The 23,214-nt window shown below is 40.9% G+C and overlaps 1 protein-coding gene across 2 annotated transcripts in view; it reads left to right on the top strand.

The window, feature by feature from the left end:
- LOC124133945 overlaps positions 1-23,135 on the top strand; it is a 216,969-nt gene extending 193,834 nt beyond the window's left edge. The window contains exons 6-7 of one of the 2 annotated variants that reach the window (XM_046498547.2): positions 12,539-12,763; positions 17,844-23,135. In XM_046498547.2, coding sequence (XP_046354503.2) covers positions 12,539-12,763; positions 17,844-18,121 — 503 coding nt within the window. In that variant the 3' untranslated portion in view covers positions 18,122-23,135. The remainder of the gene's footprint in view (positions 1-12,538; positions 12,764-17,843) is intronic. The other variant, XM_046498548.2, reaches the window with a different exon arrangement.
- Positions 23,136-23,214: the final 79 nt, after the last annotated feature.

A 23,214-nucleotide genomic window follows, 5' to 3' on the forward strand; every position in this document is an offset into this window, starting at 1 on the left:
ACGTCATGGTGTGAAAATAAGTAACAGAAACACCAGCATGTTTCTATGGCTTTACGATATCCACATAAATAACCATCATCTATTTCTTGATTAACTTAGTCTGTCAAAAAGAGTTGATTCGATATCAAAGCCATTCCAAGCCTCTGTGTATGTTACCCACACTGGAACCCAGCCCTTCATCAGATATTATTCTTTAAAATCAAAGACTAGTGATCCTATGAAGATCATTTCTACAGCAGACCATGCTGTGACCTTATGATGTCCATATCGTCCGGTAGTTTCAGATTGCTGAGTCAACATTCTTTGTACTCTTCCAAAGCCCTCTGATGTAGCCCATCATCTCCATCAGCAGCATCCCTGGCCACAAGGACTCAACGTCCTCTGTATCCATCATGTCCACCTGCTCATGTCACGAAGTTCATCAATCTCGAGATTGTTCCATTCCAATGAGGATATCCCCATTTTGTCGTCTGCCCTTCCTTTCCCAACACAAACACTTGTGGAACCCCCATTCCTGTGTCTAGGTCTGGCCTTCTTCCTCTTTCACCTCTCCACAAACACTACAGAGCTCTTGGGATTCATCTTGGCGTGGATCACTGGCCTCTGTCATGCCCTTCTGCCATTGTATCCCCCAAACATGACCATTTGGCTGCTCACAAACTCTTCATCACGGTCATTTGCTTGGCTTCTGTTTGCTAACTTTGTTCTATGATGACTTCTGAGGATTTCCTGAAAGCTAACCTCCACCGATTTGTGTTCCCCTTGATATCATATAGCAGTGCTGTTGGACTGGGAGGCCCTGGTGTTTGCTTACAGTGATAGGATGTTTGTCAATGACACTTATCTTACAAAAATATGGTCATGTAGCTGCAACAACTGACAGTGAATATCACTAGCACTCTCATGGAAAGAAGACCGCATTTGTGTGCATAATTAGGCTTCGAAGTGTGTTTGCTTGGATTTGGACTGATTCAGATATAGTGTTGAATTTAAATTAAAACTTTTATCATACCTGTATCAAAATCTGTAATGTGTTGGAGTGTCTGTGTGTGTGTGTGTTGGAGTGTCTGTGTATGTTAAAATGGATGTGAGAAAAACTCAATCGAGATCACAAGAGGGATTTAATGATTGACATAAACTTTGAAGTTTTCACACATTCAGGTAATAGTACAACAATTGTCACAACAACTCCACCTTTCTGCATGCCCTTTCCAGTAGATCTACTCAAACATCATTGAACGTAGACCAAATTCCACCTCCACCAATCTATCACGATACCTTTGGTGAAAGAAGTGCTTACATTTGATGAAAAAAGATGCTTACTCAATCCCTGAAAATTGAGTCCATGTATGTGTTAGCCCCCTTGGACACATCTTTGATGCTGGAGGCCCAATTATCTTGAGGTGTGGCTCTCCTTATAGTGTAACACTGGCCCAATCCAGGCTTTACATTGACAGCGGCAAGTCTGAAGTAGTTCCCCTCGTGTTATGGTGTGGACTTTAAAAAGACTACTGTGTAACTATGTAGTTTCAGGGGTATAAATACATCGGGAGAAGCTGGCCTTTCACTGTCCTCCCAGCTCCATTTACATCATGTGGGTATTGGACTGGGCTGGCTCTGTATTGATCCTATGGTGATTGTACTTGTGTTACCTTGTGGTAAATGGGAGAAGGGAGGATGGACAAGTTCTACTCCTCAAATATGCCACACTTATTGTCTCCCTTCCCAATTTACAATGATATTGATGGAAGGCTATCCCTTTCATTGCAACAAAGTTGTCATATATTCCATACCTACGATCTCCAATCCAATTTAAATATGGTTTTGTTGGACATGATTGGCAATGGATATCCTCTTCATTGCAACGATGTTGTCACATTTTCTCTATCATGTCAATGTGGAGGTGATTTAGAATAATGGAACCGGGAATGTTCTTTTATGCTTTCATTCTCATGAAAATGGGAAAATAAGTGTGGTAGTCCTTGAGATTTGGCAAATTGTATATTTGCTGCTTTGTATATTTCTGGTTTTGTCCCAACCTGCTACTTAGGAGGACATCAGTGGCAGTAATTACAGGACATCTTCTTGAAGCCTTGTTTGTTCCAACTCGGGCAGAGTTCACACACGGTTTCCCCCTATAATTCACACAGTTCCACAACATCCTGCTCCTCTGCATCAAGGCTACTGGTGACATCTGCAAATTGGCACATTACACAATTTGTCTGACATACTTCATGCTTATGTCCAATTGAGCTGGCCTATAGTGGTCTTACTAGTGTCTCACTGGAAGTAATGACCGACGACCCTCTGCCAGACAGAATGTGTCAGTGGTTGACGGTGTAGTTGCTGATGATGAAGGAGCGAGTGAAGCAAGCGGCAGACTCCCTAAGGATCACTCTCAGACTTGAGGGTCAAGTATAAGGGCAGACAATCTTTGTCCGGAGCCGTCAGGATGTTTGGCCATACACACACAGACTGATAGGGTGAGGTCAGGTATATAGTGTTAGTGGTGGCCATACACACACAGACTGATAGGGTGTGGTCAGGTATATAGTGTTAGTGGTGGCCATACACACAGACTGATAGGGTGTGGTCAGGTATATAGTGTTAGTGGTGGCCATACACACACAGACTGATAGGGTGTGGTCAGGTATATAGTGTTAGTGGTGGCCATACACACACAGACTGATAGGGTGTGGTCAGGTATATAGTGTTAGTGGTGGACATACACACAGACTGATAGGGTGTGTGTGGTCAGGTATATAGTGTTAGTGGTGGACATACACACACGGACTGATAGGGTGTGGTCAGGTATATAGTATTAGTGGTGGACATACACCGAAGACTGATAGGGTGTGGTCAGGTATATAGTGTTAGTGGTGGCCATACACACAGACTGATAGAGTGTGTGTGGTCAGGTATATAGTGTTAGTGGTGGCCATACACACAGATTGATAGAGTGTGTGTGGTCAGGTATAGTGTTAGTGGTGGCCATACACACAGACTGATAGGGTGTGTGTGGTCAGGTATAGTGTTAGTGGTGGCCATACACACAGACTGATAGGGTGTGTGTGGTCAGGTATAGTGTTAGTGGTGGCCATACACACAGACTGATAGGGTGTGGTCAGGTATATAGTATTAGTGGTGGCCATACACCGAAGACTGATAGGGTATGGTCAGGTATATAGTGTTAGTGGTGGCCATATACACACAGACTGATAGGGTGTGGTCAGGTATATAGTGTTAGTGGTGGCCATACACACAGACTGATAGGGTGTGTGTGGTCAGGTATATAGTGTTAGTGGTGGCCATACACACACAGACTGATAGGGTGTGGTCAGGTATATAGTGTTAGTGGTGGCCATACACACAGACTGATAGGGTGTGTGTGGTCAGGTATATAGTGTTAGTGGTGGCCATACACACAGACTGATAGAGTGTGTGTGGTCAGGTATATAGTGTTAGTGGTGGCCATACACACAGACTGATAGGGTGTGGTCAGGTATATAGTGTTAGTGGTGGCCATACACACAGACTGATAGGGTGTGGTCAGGTATATAGTGTTAGTGGTGGCCATACACACAGACTGAAAGGATTGGGACACGTTTTTACTGTGATAAGGTATCATGCAGATGTGGTCAGGTATGTATAGAAACTGATAGGATGAGGTCAGGTGTTTACTGGGAAGAGGTGTCATGCAGGCCTGTTTTACTGGGAAGAGGTGTCATGCAGGCCTGTTTTACTGAGAATAGGTGTCATGCAGGCCTGTTTTACTGGGAATAGGTGTCATGCAAGCCTGTGTTACTGGGAATTGATGTCATGCAGGACTGTTTTACTGGGAAGAGGTGTCATGCATGACTGTTTTACTGGGAAGAGGTATCATGCATGACTGTTTTACTGGGAATACCGACATGGGTACAATGTGTGAAGCCCATTTCTGGTGTCCCCCGCCGTGATATTGCTGGAATATTGCTAAAAGCGGCGTAAAACCATACTCAGTCAGTCAGTTTACTGGGAATAGGTGTCATGCACACCTGTGTTACTGGGAATTGATGTCATGCAGGCCTGTTTTACTGGGAATAGGTGTCATGCATGGGAATAAGTGCCAATCAGGCATGCTTTACTGGGAATAGGTGTCATGCTGGCCTGTTTTACTGGGAATATGGTGTCATATGTGTCTGGAGTCAACTGCACAAAGCAGGCATAGTGCTACATCTATTATAAGTACATGTTAAAGAATGGGATACTGTAGTCATGTTGTTTTGGTTATTTTATGCAAGTGGATCCATAGAGAAGAAAGCCTAACACTGAAGTCCAGGTGGACTGTTGAGTGTAGTACAGTGAAGTGAAAGTCCAACTCTGTACAGCACCCCAGAGTGCTTGCATGGAGGCAATGAACTGGGCAACCGGCTACTCTACTGTCTTCACCATAAACATGCCTAAACACAGCACTGAACACATCAAACTCGTCTACCTAATTATGTGTGTAAGTTTGATATATTTTTTTTCCCCAAGCAGCTAGATAGTCTGTTTTATAGTGGACAAAAGCAAGTACATTGGAGGCAATATTGATTCAGTCCCAGCTGCCTTCTATCAACGACGGCATTTATCAATATTTTTCAGATTGCTGGGTCTCTGTAGACGTTTGTGTAAGTGAGTTAGCAATGATAAAACTATGATTCAATAAGAAAACCATCCATGTTGTATGGTCATCAATAAGGAGACCTTTACTCAGACATGAACAAACATTACTGTTTTCTGTCATGTTGGAGAAGTGAAGTAACTAACTGACTGGACACATAGTAAATCTGTGTGGGGAAGCCCTGGTGGGATTCTCGTGGGTGACGTGAAAGGGGGATTAACATCACGGTCAAGATTATTGCGTATCTGTCTATCTGTCTGTCCGTCTGTCCGTCCGACGGTCCGTCTGTCCGTCTGTCTGTCTGTCTGTGTTTTTGCGTGTTGGATTTGGTGTGGTTGTACTAGAGCAGACTAATGCCAGTGAAATAGTCCTGGGCCACTGATATACCATGCCACAGTTTACCATGAATACCCCACTCTGACACAGTATACTGACTCCGAGCCAACCAGTCCTTGTTTTAGCCCCTAACAGCCGAGCACCAGACAGGGTAACAAGAACCATCTTTTGACTTCTTTTGGTATGACCTTCCTCCCTCTGACCCATAGTTTGTCAGATGGCTAAGATGTTGTGACCAGGTTAATGTGTAGCCATTGTACTGTGGACCATTGCTCATGCTATCAACCACTAGTTTGTCTTGCTCAGACTTGTGACACAGCTGGAATATAGCACTCAGTAGTAAATAATTAAGTATTGACCCAGCAAACCGATGATCGAAAGCATGAGCAACAAGTCAGGGCAGCAGCAGAGGAGGATCCAGGATTGTGAATAAAGGGGGTTGTACAATCTGACCAAGTCTATCTCAAAATCCTTGAACCATATTATTTTCCCTTCCACCCAGCCCTTACTGTGATACTATAGCACTAAATGAGTGAGTGAGTGTGTAAGTTTGTTTTTACGCCGCAATATTCTAGCAATATCACGGCGGGGAACTCCAGAAATGGGCTTCACACATTGTACCCATGTCGGGAATCGAACCCAGGTCTTCGGTGTGACGAGCAAACGCTTTAACCACTAGGCTACCCGACCGCCCCAGTACTAAATGAAGCAAGTCTAGATTTTCCACAGGTTCTTAATCTCCCATCTCACTGGGTCTCCTTTTCAATTTAAGTGGAGTTGTCAAAATTATACTATTTTCAGAGACTTTAATAGTGTTAATCTATGACCAAGACACTGATTGTACAAAAACATGTTGAAACGTTAGCTGTTTCTGAAAAGGGTAGACCACCTTTGTGGTATAGTGGGAGAGGGTCTGCCCGGAGAGGAGGTCTAGGGTTCGATCTCTGGCCGTGTCATACCAAAAGACGTTAAAAGATGGTACTTGTTACCCTGTCTGGCGCTCGGCATTAAGGGCCTAAAACAAGGACTGGTCAACTCGCAGCTAGTATACTGTGTTTGAGAGGGGTATTCATGTTAAACTGCGGCATGGTATCTCAGTGGGCCAGCACTATAAATCGACATCAGTACAAGCAGGCACACGCACCCATGTACGTGCATGAACGTCACTATATAAGTGCAATAATCTTGGACGTGACATTAAAGCCCACCTCACCTCTGAAAAGGGTGGCAGGTCTCCCTCCCCAACCGCCTCGAATCAATGACCATGACCTGCCAGCCTGACCACCATAAGATCTAGCATAGTAATGGGGGTGAATTCTCCCCCAGAATCCCCCAGTGTGGGAAAGATGAGCCCAGCTGGGTGGCACCAGTGTTCATACCTGTATATCACTGCCGCATTAGCTGATCACTTTGCCTCATTCCTTTGTGAAAGTATCTACTAGGCAAACAGTGCTTGGCGTGAATCTGATCACACTGATGTAGTCTATCTTCATCATGTGGCTGTTTTCAAACATTGTCTGACTCAGGAACTAACACACTGAATAGTAATATGATCCAATGGCACACAGGGGCTATTGTATAGTGTTATACATTGTGATACAATAGACAGAAGGCTGTCAACATGGCAGTCAGGGCCTGATTGTATCACTGGGTAATACATAGCAAGCGGCTCCGATCCCACTGATGAGGCTCCTATAACATGTACAGAGAGGGATATGGCCCGTATTACACATGTAGACGGGATGTAGCGAACAGATTACACAGGACATTACCATTGTATGTGGCGATGGCACACCAGATATGTGTGTTGTTGGTAGATATATTGTGTGTAATATGGTCCTGCATCATGATGGACAATGCCTGATCTGACATTGATTGGAAAGTATCAACTTTATGGCTGACAAGTTAACAGGTTTACAGCTAGGTTATCTGAATGATTCTCTCGTCATGCTCTCAATATATAAAACACAAATTGAAGGTTTTTGGTCAAGGGGATTATTGTTGAGTTAAAGAATGATCGTAGGAAGATGTTGGCATTTGCAAATCATGCTTGAAGTGATTTCAACACATTTGGGGCTTATGTCATCTGCATAACAGCTGCTGAATTCATAGAACATTCAACACATTCAACAGTCAACATGATCTGCTCATCATAAGGAGTTTCTTAAGTTCATCCCCACTCAAAACTTCTTGTTATAATCATTAACTATGTCAGATACAGTCATCTCTCTGTGCAACCTACAAGAAGCTTTGCCCCAGACTGATCAACTAGAAATTCATGAAAACAACTTTTCTCCAGCTTAAAGTTTGACCAGTAAGAATGATAAAGAAATATTAAAGTTTTATTTTTTGGAGTTTAGTCATGAATCAGTAAGTAAATTATTGCAGGGAAAGCTTCTGTGAGTGAGTCAGTGAGTGAGTGAGTGAGTGAGTGAGTTGGGCCCCTGTGGGAAGCTTGAGCAGAAAAGAGTTGTGTCTCTCTTGTTTGTGGAGTATTGGAGTCAAGTGAAATGAGGTTCAAGGGGATACCTGTCTTACCTCGTTATATCATGGATTGCTGCTCGTGCTATCAACCCTAGGTTCAAAGGGTCCAGATTATTTACAGGCAGTGTAGCAAAGACGGAATACTGCTGACTGTGGCACTCACTCACTCACTCACTCACTCACTCACTCACTCACTCACTCACTCACTGTAGGTGGAATCACAACAAATGGACGATACTGTGATATGATTTAGGAACTTCTTGTGAAACTGTGACCAGAGTGTACGACATGTTCCCAGGAGGATGTGACGTGTTTCAGAGCAGCACAGCTCTGGGGACCTGAGGTCAACCTCAGCCAAGCAATCTGCAAATTGACTTAAAAAAGACTCTCGACCCTTGTCCATTCTATTCATTAAGTAACTAGGCCTCTGAAAAAGTAATTCACTCTCTAAATGGTATCATATCTTTTCTATTATTCCTCAATTCTCCCTGTGTCCCTGGAGTCACGCAGTCATCTGGTAATCTTTGTCAGGAAAGGGTTCCGTTTTTTATCACTGATAGTTTGAGGTCATACACCAGTATTAGTTGGAAGCAATTGTGCAAATAGCAGAGTTACTGGCACCCAGATGACTGACAGCAGTGATGAGGCCACACTGCCTGTAACAGGTCAAAAGTAAATGGAATTGAATGTAACACTCTCCTTTGTTATACCGCCTCTGTGTGTATCCCGACAAGGGTAAACAATTTTGAATGAAACCTGTTGATAAATCATCACATAGAAAGTCATAAAATAGATTTTATGTATTTTTTTCCATTTATTATCCTTCCTATAGTCAGTCATTCACGTTGGAGGAAAGTTCTGATTATCACAGATTCTTTGACTTGATTGATTGGCTCCCTGCCTATGATTCTGTAACAAGTATGACTTACTCTTGTATGCCCAAATTCTATGATAAAAGGTTTGAATCCCAGATTTACCTTGAGTATGATTCTTGGTTTGTAAGCACCATACAACCCGTAGGTCTTCAGCAATACATGTCCCTGATGACCTTCACACATTCGACCCGTGAAGATCAGGGGTAGAATACTTCTTCAGCAACCCATGCCTGCCGTGAAAGGCGACTATGCCTGCCGTGAAAGGCGACTATGCTTGTCGTAAGTGGCGACTAATGGGATCGGGTGGTCTGGCTCACTGACTTGGCTGATGCATGTCATCGCATCCCACTTGCGTGGATCGATTCTCATGATGTCAGTCACTGGATTGTCTGGTGCAGACTCGATTATTTACATACCACCGTCATATAGCTGGAATAAAGCTGAATGCGGCGTTAGACACCAAACAAACAAATGGTAGGCACCATACCCATGTTTGTGGACATAAAAAAAGTGGCATAAAATAAAATTCTGCAAAAGAATCCAATAGATACATGCAACTTTTTTGCGAGATAAACACTTGTATTTTTAGGTATACCAGACCTCAGACATCAGCTCCAGAATTTAGTAGATTTTGTGGTGAGTTAAGGAGGCATTACATTTTGACCCATGGAGTTATCTCCCTTGCAGGTCAAGGCCTGTAAATTGAGCATATAGAAGGTCAAGGGTGCTGCTGGATTGTGTATTTATAGACCAAGAGTCGACAGGTCTTTGCACTAGAAAGTAATTAACTGAAAAATTGTATTAGCAGAGTATTGAAGAAGCCAAGACCTTTGTGGTGTATCTTATCACAAGTGTAATCAAAAACAGTTATAATCTGGTGCCTCTAGCAAGCCAATTTGCTGTGAGCTCTCCCTGTCTTCAACTCTTGTCTCCCCTCTGGAGGCAGGGAAGATTCATGGCCATTATGTCCACGTAATCACGCTCTCATTAAAGGTGTGCTGAATTACTCCCTACATACATGGCCAGCTGCATGATGGGATAGCTGGAGGGAAACGACCAATCAATAACACATACAGACAGATACAAACGCCTGCCTCTCCATTAAACTGATCCAGACGTGTTCTTCACGATAGCAGATGCCCACGGTAGTAGTGGAGGAGAAACATAATGGAATCTGGCTATCTGATCAATATGTCGTACATCGAGACACATACAAGGGAATTATGGATACATTAAAAGTTGTCCGAAAGTAGTTTTTGTTCTATTTTCGGTGGCAAGTCACTAGATAAAGACTTATAAAACACGTTGAGACTATCGTATTTAAGGACAAAAGGTCGCTTATGTCATATTCGCTTTTAAGTTGAATCTTTGGATCGTGAGTCTTTCTTTCACTGGTCAGATTCTTTTGTGGCATAATAAAACTATTTTATCCGGAGAACTAGTATTATCAGTTTCAAACTTTAGTCATTATGTGTGTATAAGTTGTATTTATGGATCGTGAATCTGTAGTTTTGCCTTTACTGGTCAGATTCTCTTGTGGCATAATGAAAACTATTATTAAGAGAACTAGTTCTAACTAAACTGAACTAATGTTTATGTAGATTATAGTTGAAGATGCCCACCTTCTGCTCCTTTGGTCACACATTTGTTAGGTTTCAGTAGGATTTGTCTTTAGTGGCTATTGAAGTTGCAGGATTCAGACACTGAAACTTTCATATGGTACAAGTAGGGGAACTTGTAGGTAAGTGGGTGTTATATACCGGAATTATGACATAGACTACTGCTGTAGGCTAGGGATTAAGGGATATATGCTGAGATTTCTCCCGGGAACTGCCGTCTGCCACACGGGGGCACTTGTCTGTGTCATACACCAACCTTACCATTCCACCTGAACTGTTGATGAAGAACGACAATGTCGGTCCATGTACCTCACACCATCCATCTGACCCTGCTATTGAGCTACAATCTGCCTTCATTACTTGCTGGTATTAGTCACAAGTTGCCTGCAGCCAGACTGCCAGACTTGCAAATTAAACCCGTTGAAATTGGAAGATTTTCAGCCACTTCCTGCAGACATTGCTGCCCGGGGCTTACTTTACTTATCAGACTTTTCTTGAGACATTCATGTTGTCAATTTTAGAGAAACTTACTCTTAGTGTACCATTCCAGAAATAAGTTAAGAATTACTGGCTGAAGTCGGAAGTGGGAACGTTGTAAGTTGTAAGAGCTGTGCCGGCCTGGAGATCTTGTTTCACCATTCGTCAGCACTCGCCCCTTTCCGTAACCTACAAGAAGACTCGTCCCCCTATCCATGAATGTTAAGTGCTAAAATGCGACAAACCGATCAGAATGCGCGTATGACTTCAATTACTTAAGTCAAAGAATCCCTCACGAATATTTTTTTATTTTACATGTCTTGCATTTAAAAATATACCCAAGATACATTTTAATGTGTTCAACTCTACTGTATAATAAGGTAAGTCCCGATGTGTTTTCAATAGCATCAGGAATATATATGATATATGGGGGAAATATACGTGAATCATTATGCAATTCTTTTAACTATGCCCAGTCGCTATTCGGCTTGTCCCAGAATAACACGAGTTGGTCACGATTGCTTGTTTCACATCCCCAGCCATGTTGTGACTATTACTGCCTCGTGGTCTCTGATAGAAGTTGGAGCAACACATGATTTCACCGCGTACCTGAAGTAACAGGAAGTAGCCTAAAACATTGTTACAAACAGTAAAGAAATTGATTGAGATTTCTAATGATATGGAAAAGATTTTGTCACTTTTATTTATCCATAACTGTTTCATGTCCTCATTAGGCCCAGTGCAAGGCTTGAGCTCCATCTTTTAGTTCAGATTCAGCCATTGTATGAAAGATAACATAGAAGGCTATTTTTTTCTCAAAGACAGTTCACTTAATCCTTTTATAGAACATTAATCACATCTTCCCTCTTTGATAAGAGACAAAGTTTAAAGATGGTTTATTATGGGGAGAAGATGAAATATATTTATGATTGTCATCAGCACGTATTGTCTCCCTGTATCAATGGGATCAAAGCATGTTGCCGAGATCATAATTAACTGTTGCATCATGGGTAAGAAGCATCGTCTCATGTACAACATGTAGCCTGTGGGAGTACAGTCTTGCCACTGTGCAGAAAGCGTGCTGTAGAGGATTTCTTTTAAGTAGCTTGTTGCTAGTGGAAAGACGATAGGGACATTTTGAAATGAAATCTCGTGATCGACTTTCAAGTGATTCTTTTTTGACAAAAAGCTCTGAGTTTCAAAGTAAATGATAAGATTGTAAAAAGTTTGGCTGCATGAGAAGCGTGGCTACGCCGTGTAACTTGCAGGCAGTGTCGAGGTCTGATAATACCACAAAGCTCGTGGTTAAAAAATTGAACATGTTTCACAGAAAATAAGCTGTAAACACTTACAAAATATCGGCAAAAAATACATGATTTGTTGCCTTCAGGCCATTTTTTCTTCTTTTGATATTGAAATCAGTTTGAGCCTGATGTTAAGAACGGAGATTTTAGAGCAAAAAGCATGAGTGGTGTAGTGAGATGTGTTGCCGTGAAGGTGTTGGATTGGCTGCTGATTGGACTGATAGTAAAACACTGCGCTACAAAGGCAAGATGTAAACTGCCCATAGGGAGGGAGCTGATTACAATTTAACAAGGGTTACGCTTCTAGATAAAGATAATTCCCCTCTTCTGGTGACGACGGCTTCAAACTTTGTGATGAAAGGCTTAGTGAAAAAGTTTCATTGTCAGTTCAAGATGAGATTAGGGCAGATTCAGTCCTGTTTCTTATACATATCGTGTAAACAAATGTCCAAGAATATCTGCAATTTCCTCTGAGATGGGATGGCTGCTTCATGGCAATGATCAATAGTGTCATTGTTGAGGCTATAAAAGTGGGGATGAAATTACATAATGCACAGCTGCCTCCATTCCTCCAGTAAGGCTGATTCAATTCTCAACTCTCTGAACCTTCCCAGTTTGTTTGTTTCAGGGCAAGACTTTTACTTGTTTATTTGTTCCCCATGCATAGATGGCTTCAATAAACAAGGCATGAACTAGTATTTAGTCTCAAATGCTGGGGCTCTCTGTTAGGCCATTCCGTTTGATTATCTTGTCTAATCCCAGCCGTCATCCCCTACAATGATGTATATTTTCTCGTTTCAGATACTGGTTTGATCAGCCGCTTCCTGTCGCTAGGTGTTACGGCATCCATTGCCATCACTGTAGGGAGCGTCGTTATCGTCGTCGCTTGCATCGTTGCGCTGGTGTGCTGTTGCCGCAAGTCGTTCTGTAAGAAGCCACAGGACACGTCTGGTGTGACGACCACAGCTACAACAGTCGTGGCCAATGGGGCGCCTCCAGCCAATTACCAAGGTATAGCCACTGACGGTAAATATCAACTTCTTCCCTTCAGCTTACCGCTTGTGTCATGCTGGGTTGCTTCACAATTATAAATATGTTCCTTGACTGTGCCAAGGTGAGGTGAGATGAAATGGGGTTTAACGTCGCGTCCAAGATTATTTCACTTATATAGCGACGTGCATGCACGTGTGTGTGTTTGTGTGGCTGCTTGTACTAGTCCGGACTGATGCCGATTTATAGTGCTAGCTCACTGAGATATTATGCCGCAGTTTAACATGAACACCCCACTCAGACACAGTATACTGACTCCGAGCCGACCAGTCCTTGTTTAAGGCCCTTAATGCCGAGCGCCAGATAGGGTAACAACAAGTACCATCTTTTAACGTCTTTTGGTATGACGCAGCCGGGGATCGAACCCCAGACCTTCCGCTCTCCGGGCGGAGGCTCTACCACTAGACCACGGAGGCGGTCTGACCGTGCCAAGATTTCGTTGTGGGATGAATCTCAAATTTGCCCTGATATATGATCCATGGTGTGTTGGAATCATTACCATTGCCAGTGTTTTTTTTGGTATGACTGCATCCGTGGTAGAGCTTCTGGAGTCTGGAAGGTCAGGTGTTTCATCCCTGGCCACCGATTCATACTTAAAAAACGGTACTTGTTGTTTCCCTGCCTGGTGCTCGGCATTAAGGGGATAAATCAAAGACTGGACAGCTGACAGACAGTGTGTCTGGTGTTAAACTGTCGTATGGTTTCTCATTAATATTATCGGAGGACATCAAGAATGGGCTTCACACAATGTACCAAATTGGGAAATTAAATGGGTGTTTTGTCATAATGAGAAAATGGTTTTGTATGATCACTGTTATTTTTACTAAGTGCCCTTGACAGGCAAATTGGGAAACAATTTTATTTTGTTGTAAATTGAGATTTTTTTGTAGTTTTTAGTTTCAGTTATTTACTTTTTATATTTATTTTAACAATCCATTCAATGCAATAATGTTAAAACCTCTTCCTCTTTATTGACCCTGTATTCAGTGAAATACAAGTCATAACAGTAGTTAGAACTATATTAACATGAATTCAGAATTTTTAACATTCCAGTTTGGGATTTTATGCCAAAATTTTCTGTAGACTTGGGGCCATATACTCTCATCAGGTCTAGATAAAACCCTGCATTTAGTATGATGTTTTAACAAAACCATCATCAGCATTCATGATTTTATCATTAACATTATAAAAATGACATGGTTACATTTCTTGCTTTATAGAATTACAGAGTGGTTAAAGTGTTTCAATACCCCATGTGTATACACTGTTTTGATGCCATTGCTGGTGTCCCTCTCCTGGAATCTTTGCTGAAAGAAGTGTAAAACTGCTCACTCACTCACTCACTCACTCACTCACTCACTCACTCACTCACTCACGGATTTACAATGCACTGTGAACAGATTTTAGTGCTGCTGCTTGTTTGCATGTTAAACTGTTCTAATGAATTGTCTTATAATTGTCAAACCTTTGCCAAACTAACTTCCAAGTACAGATATGGAGACTCAGTGGCACTTCTCTCTTTGGCTTCCTGATCAAAGGGGAAACAAAGTGTTGATGATACGGTTAGAAGTGGCCATTTGCCGCATCCCAACATCAAACAATACTCTACAGTTGGAACACCTCACCCAATTCCATGCCCTGTTATCACCCCTACAATGCCAAAATGAACTCTCCAGATCAAAAGGCAGATCGTTCCACTTTGAAGTCTAGGGTCCACTCGGTACTTCCAAGATAAGCAGGTTTCAGGTGTCTGAACGTTGAATGTAGGTTTATTTGGCGATGACAAACTCTGATGGATTCCATCTGATTGGCTGGCTTGTTTTACAACATGAAAGCAGTAAGCGGTCTCTTATCCTGCCACTGTACACTTGTCGTTGTATCACTTCTCTTGGGCTTACATCACTGTAGCCAAAAACCAGGATCAATTCCCTTTATCTCCCAACTCGATCACAGGATGACACCTAATACAAATATTACATTTGGAAAATTGCGCATGACTTAGATAACGTGCAGGGATTTCATAGCTGCAGCATGCTGAGGCTTGAGTGTCACAAGAAACACTGTAATTCACACTCGCATTTGTGTAGTTGTTTTATGACAAGCTTTAGGTTATGTAAGGGATATTTCTTCTCATTCTTCCTTCATCCTTTATATAATAATTCAAGGTTGTTTCAATGGATTAGTTATGACTGCTATAAAAGAAAATCTTGAGAATAAGATCTTGTATGTATTTTCTATTGACTTAAAACATTCCTTCTATCTTCATGCTTGTTGACTAATTTGGTCTTTGAGTTCAAGTGGTGCGGTTTTGTCAAGTGGAAAAAGTCTGAGAACTGCATTCACTGGATTGGTGAGGCTCTGTGACCTAGTTAATGGTGTGTCATCATAGCTTGATGGGAATTATGGGTCATGCTTTCAGTCACAGGTTTTCTTGGTGTAGAGGGGAAGGTAAAATGTTTTAAGTGTTCGCTTGCCATGCCAAAGACCCGGATTCATTGTCCCCACATGGGGACAATATCTGAAGCCCATTTCTGGCAGTGATATTGCTGGAATATTGCTAAAAGTGACGCAAAAAAATACTCACTCACCCTTGGTTGACACTTGACTATTTCCCAGCCGCCGTTGTATATCTGAAAGAATATCATAAAAAGAACAATAAAACAATATCCTAGCCTCTGATGGATAATCCATCCATTGAGTAGTTCTCACTAATGTCCTTTCCAGCATACTGTAGATGGCCTCTGTGGTCCAGGTGATCAGAGAGCCATGTCATCCCAAAAGACGTTAAGAGATGGTACTTGTTGTTACACTGCCTGGCATTCAAAATTTAGGACTGGTCAGCTTGGAGTCAGTAAATTGAGTCAGTAAAGTTGGGTATCCATGTTAAACTGGGCTAGCACTATGAAACTTGTATTAGTTTGGACTGGTACAGGCAGCCTCTTTGTTCAGTAATCTTGAACGTGATGTTCACCATCACATCCAGTCTACTACAGCCATTTTGAAAGCATAATATTTTTCAGAGTGCAACACAACTCAACAGGCATGAAAATCTTCGTGACTGTTATTGTTAGATTAGAGAAAAGTCAAATTGTTAAAAATAATATGTAATCTACTTACAATCACATTGCCAAGGAATCTGAAACTCTGGTAAGATCTGTAGCTACGCAGTGGGATGCAAGCCCTTATGTCAGTGATATGAAGAAATCTGTTTTCTGTAATAATCTTCTCGGAAACCATTGAGCTGCAACTATAGGAGATCATGTAGGGCCGTAGTTGGTTAGAACTTGTTCATTGCGTAAGAATAACACATTAAATCTAAAAATTAAAAAAGACATGTTTGAAAGATGTTAATGACTCCTCAGACACCACAAAGCCAAGAGAGCAGAAACTCAGGTTGTTGTCGTACTGACTGAGATTATATCATGGCATTTAATGTTAGAATTTAGTTGTTTTTCTTAAAATTAAAATAAATTTATTACGAAAGAATTGAAATGGTTGAGAATATCCTTCGCGAGCGACAAGTCAGTTGAAACTACGTGTAAATTATAATGACCCCATTTCTTTTGAGCATCACGACCAGCCTTCCACTTTGGTAATTACACTGAAATACAACTTTTCACATCTCAGGAAGTCCTGTGGCATATCTTGTAATACTTGACATGGCTTTTTGTGATCATGACATATTGTTCATCAACGCTCCGTTGACTAAATATTACATGGATGCAATACAGTCCACTGACATTAAGCAGACTGTACAAGTATAAGTAATAAATATGAAATGTCAACGCCAGAGAATAACCAGTCTTGATTCTATGTCGAAACAGACTCCTTTTGGGGAAAAATATGCAAAATAGCAGTGAAAATTATATTAATGGATCGGTGACATTTTATCAGTGATGATACCAGATGTTCAACAAAACAGTAGGCTTGTCCGATTCCTTTAGGCATTTAAGTCCAGTTAATCAGAAATGCATGTAGGACTCAGTTTTTTTGTTTCATGGCTGCCAATGTCACGACATAGAAATTTCACATAATATGATCTTGAACTACAGCGTTTGAAATTCCTTGTATTACAGCCCCACTTGCAGTTATAATTGTAATGGCAGGTAGCCTGAAGGGCACACTTATAATCATACTTTGTTAAGGAACAATGTTTATTATATGAAGCCAGTGAGGAATGTACTTGGGCAAAGTAACCTGGAGGTCAGGTGAACATGCTGAATGGACAGTGCGATTCACAATATGATCCTAGGGATTCTGAAACTGAAATGAAAATTTCAATGAAAAGAAGGGCCAACTGGCTGATAGTGAAGTGACATTTACCAAGTTTGAAGATGGATCAAAATAATGTTCTCCAAAGGGCACATCTAAACATTTTTATGAGTGCCCTGGGCCACATTTGAAAGAAAGATTGGATTCAGATTGGTGGTTTCCATAAACCACAAGAAATAAACGGGCCCACTAGTGATTACTTCAGCAAGAGAAACATCGCTAATCCACTAGTCCAGACAATGATAGCAAACAGTAAACTATGTTTATAACAAACTTAATTTTGGGTCCCGGTCATTTGCTGTACATGTGATTATAACAAGCTACGGTTATAACAAGTTAAAATTAGTGGCCCCTTCGAGTTTGTTGTAACAGAAGTTTACTGTATAGCAAACCCCTGAAAATGGCAGATTTCTAGTCCTCATGATACCTTAACTATTGGGCAGTTAACCAAGGACTACAGGACTAGTGCCCATTTCTATCGCTGCTACTGTTTCCTTATTGGCTGATAAGAGAGTGGACATGTGAATTTACAAAGAATGCACACCAGTTTCTATGTTTATAAATCCATTAAATAATGAAGTCGATTCTTAAGTAAACTGAGATCAGTTCATATGTGTCAGTGGTCGCATAATGGTGGCGACAATACCAGATGAGCACTCCCATAAGAGGATTTCAGTTCCTAATCAACCTTTTCTGTGACTGTTGATTGTGATTACTTAATTGACAAAATAGGAAATAGATGATTATTGTGAATGAACTAATTTTAATCATGATTGTCTTTCAGGTCCACGAGCTGGCGGACCGTTCAGTAACCATGGTTACACACATCAAGGGTACTACCCGATGCAGCCTGTCTATCCAACACCCCACGGCTCCGTGTACTCAGCGTATGCGAAAGAGCCGTTCCCGCCTCAAGGAAGTCAGTATTCCTCCCAGCAGTCCCAGCACCGGTCGTACACGCCCACCAGCAGCAAGTCTGGCAAGTCCAACAGGTCGAATAACAGTACCAGTGTCACGTATAGCCAGGGAACAGAAAAAGTTTCACTCCCTGTCAATCTTTAGTAAATCCCGTCGTTTCACTTCTGGATAATTTTCTGGGACTATTGTGATCACTTCAGACTTGGGATTTGTTAGACCAGTCATGAGAAGTTTGAACCAGACTTACCTGAATCTGATGCATAAACAACCAACCAATAGTGGACTGGGTTGGATCAAGTGCACCATGGAACCCTGTTTCAGGCGACAAGGGCTTACAATGTATTTCCAACACAGCAGACATGACACTGAACTTATGACCACTGCAGAGGAGGTAACATGCAGACAGTTAATTCCTTTGTGTAGCAATTCGGGGATGGTCTTTGTGGATTCAGAACATGGGTGCTGGCCTATTGATTCAAAACTGTGTCTGCTGGTACAGAACATCGATGCTGAACCTGTGGATAATAAACATTGAGGATGAGCCTGTGGAGTCAGAATATCGTGACAAGCCCGTTGATTCAGAACATCGATGTTGAGTCTGTGGATACAGAACATCAGTTCTGAGGCTGAGAAATCAGAACATCAGTGCCATGCCCATGGATTCAGAACATCGATGTTGAGTCTGTGGAATCAGAATATCATGACAAGCCCGTTGATTCAGAACATCGATGTTGAGTCTGTGGATACAGAACATCAGTTCTGAGGCTGAGAAATCAGAACATCAGTGCCAAGCCCATGGATTCAGAACATCGATGTTGAGTCTGTGGATACAGAACGCCAGTTCTGAGGCTGAGAAATCAGAACATTGTGCCAAGCCCATGGATTCAGAACATCGATGTTGAGTCTGTGGAATCAGAATGTCATGACAAGCCCGTTGATTCAGAACATCGATGTTGAGTCTGTGGATACAGAACGCCAGTTCTGAGGCTGAGAAATCAGAACATTGTGCCAAGCCCATGGATTCAGAACATCGATGTTGAGTCTGTGGAATCAGAATGTCATGACAAGCCTGTTGATTCAGAACATTGATGTTGAGTCTGTGGATACAGAACGCCAGTTCTGAGGCTGAGAAATCAGAACATCGTGCCAAGCCCATGGACTTAGAACAGGGCCTGTGGGTCCAGAACATTGAAGCTGAGGCTGTGCTTTCAGAACATTGAAACTGGGGACTGAATGTTGAGAAAGAGGTCCTATTGTGTCTGAAGACACAGTAAAGCTGGGGTAGACTTGTTACACCATGGGTCTGTCCAGTACTGGCTCAGTGTTTTGTCAGATGCTAGTCACAAGAATGACAATTTGTACAGGGCTGTAGATTTGGAGACCTTTGCTTGTACTTTCGCGATTCCTCTGCAGTGGACAGAAGAACATGGCAGAGAATCTCCATGAAAACAAACTACTCATGAATGGGATTTTTTTTTTTTTAAGCATCAGGATGTCAAGTGTTGACTTCTATCATTGACAGCTTCCATCAGGCACATCAGATCAAGCCAACACCCCTTGGACTGAACTCACCCTGTAGTATATTTTGATGAAAGTTTAAGTAGTTCTATAATTGGAGGAGTCCATCCTAGGAATATTAGGGGTGAAGGAACATAAGGGCTAGGACATCAAAGTGCCTGAAAGATGTCTGTCTCTGCAGTCATAAATGGTTCCAGATATCTGCATTCTATAATAATTATTACTGACTGAAGATAAAGATCTTGCCACAATTTTGATATTAATTAAAGGCTTAATTGGGTTGTTACTAGCAGTTTCTGTATGTGTAGCTGTGTTGGTGTGCTTGCTCTGCAATCATGTGAAGAAGATTATGAACTTGGAACTACTTGACTGAAGCTTTGGCTCAATCACAAAGCTATGGCCTCTCATATATTTATCATTCATGGATCATTAAGATTTGAAGTCATGTCATATACCCATCACAATGTTCCTCCGTGGGCCAATCACTATAATGACTGATCCTGTCACTGCCTTCCTACCTCCTGTCTGTCTATTGCTGAAGTCATTCATATAGGACCGTCCCCACCAGTACGAGGCATTTTACACATAGAGGTTGATGTGCTTGGGAACTAACTCCAGAGTGTTATCGGACTCCCAAGAAATGTGCATTGCCTGGGACAGTGAGTGGAGCAATGGTTTGTTGAACTGAAAGGAAAAGGATTGTCTCCCCTTGGTATTTTGTTCTACACTTGTTACATGTTAAAAAAGACACTTTTTAGGTGTTAGCATTTAAGTATACACTTGATAGAAAATATCAATTGACCATTTAGATTTGAAAGGTTTGTTTGAATTGATGTTATTATTCGAACTTGATTTTAACCTTCTCATGTTGATGTCAAAACAAGAAAATGAAAATGAAAAAATTGGTTTAAATAATACAGGAAGATCCTATGATCGGAAATTGGAAATCAATATTTTCTGGTTTGGTGGTCATCCCAATGTTTGAATTTGAAATACATGTTTTGTTGGAAATTAATTTATTCAATCATCACATTTATAACATGGATCTGAAGTAATATCAAATGGGAGACATTTTTGTCATAATTTTTGTTTTGCTTCAGATTATATAACTGAATGTCAAAAAGATAAAAGCTTTATCAAAAGGATCTTTATCTGTCGTCTGGCTTTACTTCAAATTTCAAGATAGATATCTGTATGAGTATGTTGAAACATGATATTACATATTTACATTTCACAAATGCAAGGTTGTGCATGTCTACCTTTGTGTCACTGCAAGGTTCTCACAGTGAGATTGTTTCTGTATGTAGCCAGCTATAAATCCATGTATGACTCTCAACATACTCTTCAGGGTAATTGCGACAAATCAATCAGTGTAGATATTGACAGAAATTACTTTTTTGGATGCATTTAGTGCCCAGAAAAGTGGACTATTTTCATCATAGTGGACGTTTTACATGTTAAGTAAGTTTTTGTGTCATTTCACGTTATGTTTTCCCTTTAAAGATTAGTTTAATGGAACGATCATTTATTCTTCAGGGGGCAGGGATAAATCAGCCCCTTGAAGACCTGGGGATATAATATTGTGCTTTAGTTCTGCCCCTCTGGGCATTTAAGAATTATGCATGTGTTGATTGAAAATCTCTGAGATCATCACAGCAGTAATGAAACAATCGACACTGGCAGATGACAGTCTGTTGTCAGATTCATGTATTTTGCATGTTTAAAATGTCCCACTGAATCCATTTCACCATCACCAAGGGCACTAAATATGTCTGATATGGTATGTGGTTATCGTGTTTGTCAAGCGTTGACAAGCAGCTATTTCATGTTTTTGTTAGTCGACATTGTCTTGTTTTATTCAGATCTGACCATCTATAATTAAGTCATATTTGCATTTCTGGTAAGGAGTGATTGTCATTTGTCCTTGTGCATTAATAATACATACATCTCAAGTACTTCAGATTGACAGTTCTAGAAATGGTTGTCAAATTCGCGGCAGTTCTTGATGTGTCTTGTATCTGACCTACACAAACCGGACTTACAATGAAGCTTTGTCCAGACACTATGAAGTCCTGTCCATCAAAGATGTGGCCATGATATGCATAGTACATTAATTGTATTGTCTGTTCTTTCTCATAACAGTCATCCCATACTATACAAAAATATTCCTGTCTGACAGATTTAAGAAATAAAAGCTAATACTGTGTTGGAAAATTATTTTTAAAATTTGCTTTGTATATCTTTTTCAAGAAATTGTTTAAAAGAAATTAGCTGATATAAACCTTTACCAAATACATTTTATTTTTAATTTTGCCTCCTCTATGTCAATATTTGGTCAATATGATAAACAGGAAAAGTAATTGGTCTGGTGTAAGGATATTTCAGGAAGCATCTTCATGTACTGTGTAAGTGGTGCTCAAATATACTACTGAAAATAAGTAAAAGACCACCCAACTCTTTCATCCCTTGGCATGACAGATTAACTAAAGTAATATGAAAGAATCTGGAGGTCCTTAAGTTTTGTCAGTGGTATAACTACTTCCCAGATTCACACTGATTATCATTCTTGGATTGTCAGCACCATACCCATGCATTACTTCGGACTTTCCTCCCAAGCTGCTGTCCCGTGATATAACTGAAGTTCAGTGCTGCGTTACGCCAGATTCACCCACTGGAAACTTCCAATGTGAAGTCAGCCTGACCCAGCGCAACCCATCAACGCAACCCATCCTATTAAGTCAATCACCCTTAGACTCTTTTGTATTCTTTTGACTGCATAATAGCAGATGCACAGCTTTAACAGGAACAGCTCTCCACACCATGAAACTTACTCAATGGTTTTTCAAAATCATGTTCATAGGTATCAAACGTCCTTGTTTAATATGTGTGAAAATCCACACTGCAGTCATATTTGTGTTATTACTCTTAGAAACCCACCATTTAATATTCTGGGGGTTGGTGGCGGCAGGGATTTTTGTAAGAGTCAATTTTTTTCAGGACATCAGTATGTCCACTGATCAATATCATTTTTGGAGTAAAATCTGAGGACAAAATATTTTTGTAAACTAACCAAAGCCCCACCCCACAGAAATGAAGTGGTTGGTTCCTTAGTAATAATAATAATGACCCATAGTTTTCAGTATTTTTATGCCAGTACTACCACAGGTAACAGATTTGATACTTGAGCACATTTTGGGGAAATCCATGTATCATATTCTAGTTTTTTGTTTCATTGTTCTTTACTAATTTTATTTCTTCAAGGTCCCACAAGTTTAGCTTTATAGATTTTATATGAGTTTTCTTACAATCTTTTGCCATATTTTGATCCAAAGATGTAATAAGTGACATGTATAGTAGCGTTGGTGACCTTGGACGAACTGGTTGACCTTCATACAACTCCCTCACATTACTGATATGTATATAACGTCATCTCATCAAACCACGGACTATTAAGGTCTGTGATGAGGTCAGGACAGGTTTTGTTTTTGTGTTACAGATTTTCTAGGCCAATATTATGCAGAAGTATCAATTCTTAAGGATGACTTGATAAGCACAAAGAAATAAATAAAATCAATACTAATTTATTTACTTAAGACGTCATCGTATTGATTTTGGAAAAGTTGTTTTGTTTTCCTCTAAAAATAACTCGCCAGAGCCAGAATTTGTAATTAGGAAGTAGCATGATCATATGATATATTTTTTAAGGATATACTTTTGTG

The sequence above is a fragment of the Haliotis rufescens genome, unplaced genomic scaffold, assembly GCF_023055435.1.
Source record: "Haliotis rufescens isolate VD_foot unplaced genomic scaffold, xgHalRufe1.0.p SCAF_17, whole genome shotgun sequence".
NCBI classification, from domain to species: domain Eukaryota; kingdom Metazoa; phylum Mollusca; class Gastropoda; order Lepetellida; family Haliotidae; genus Haliotis; species Haliotis rufescens.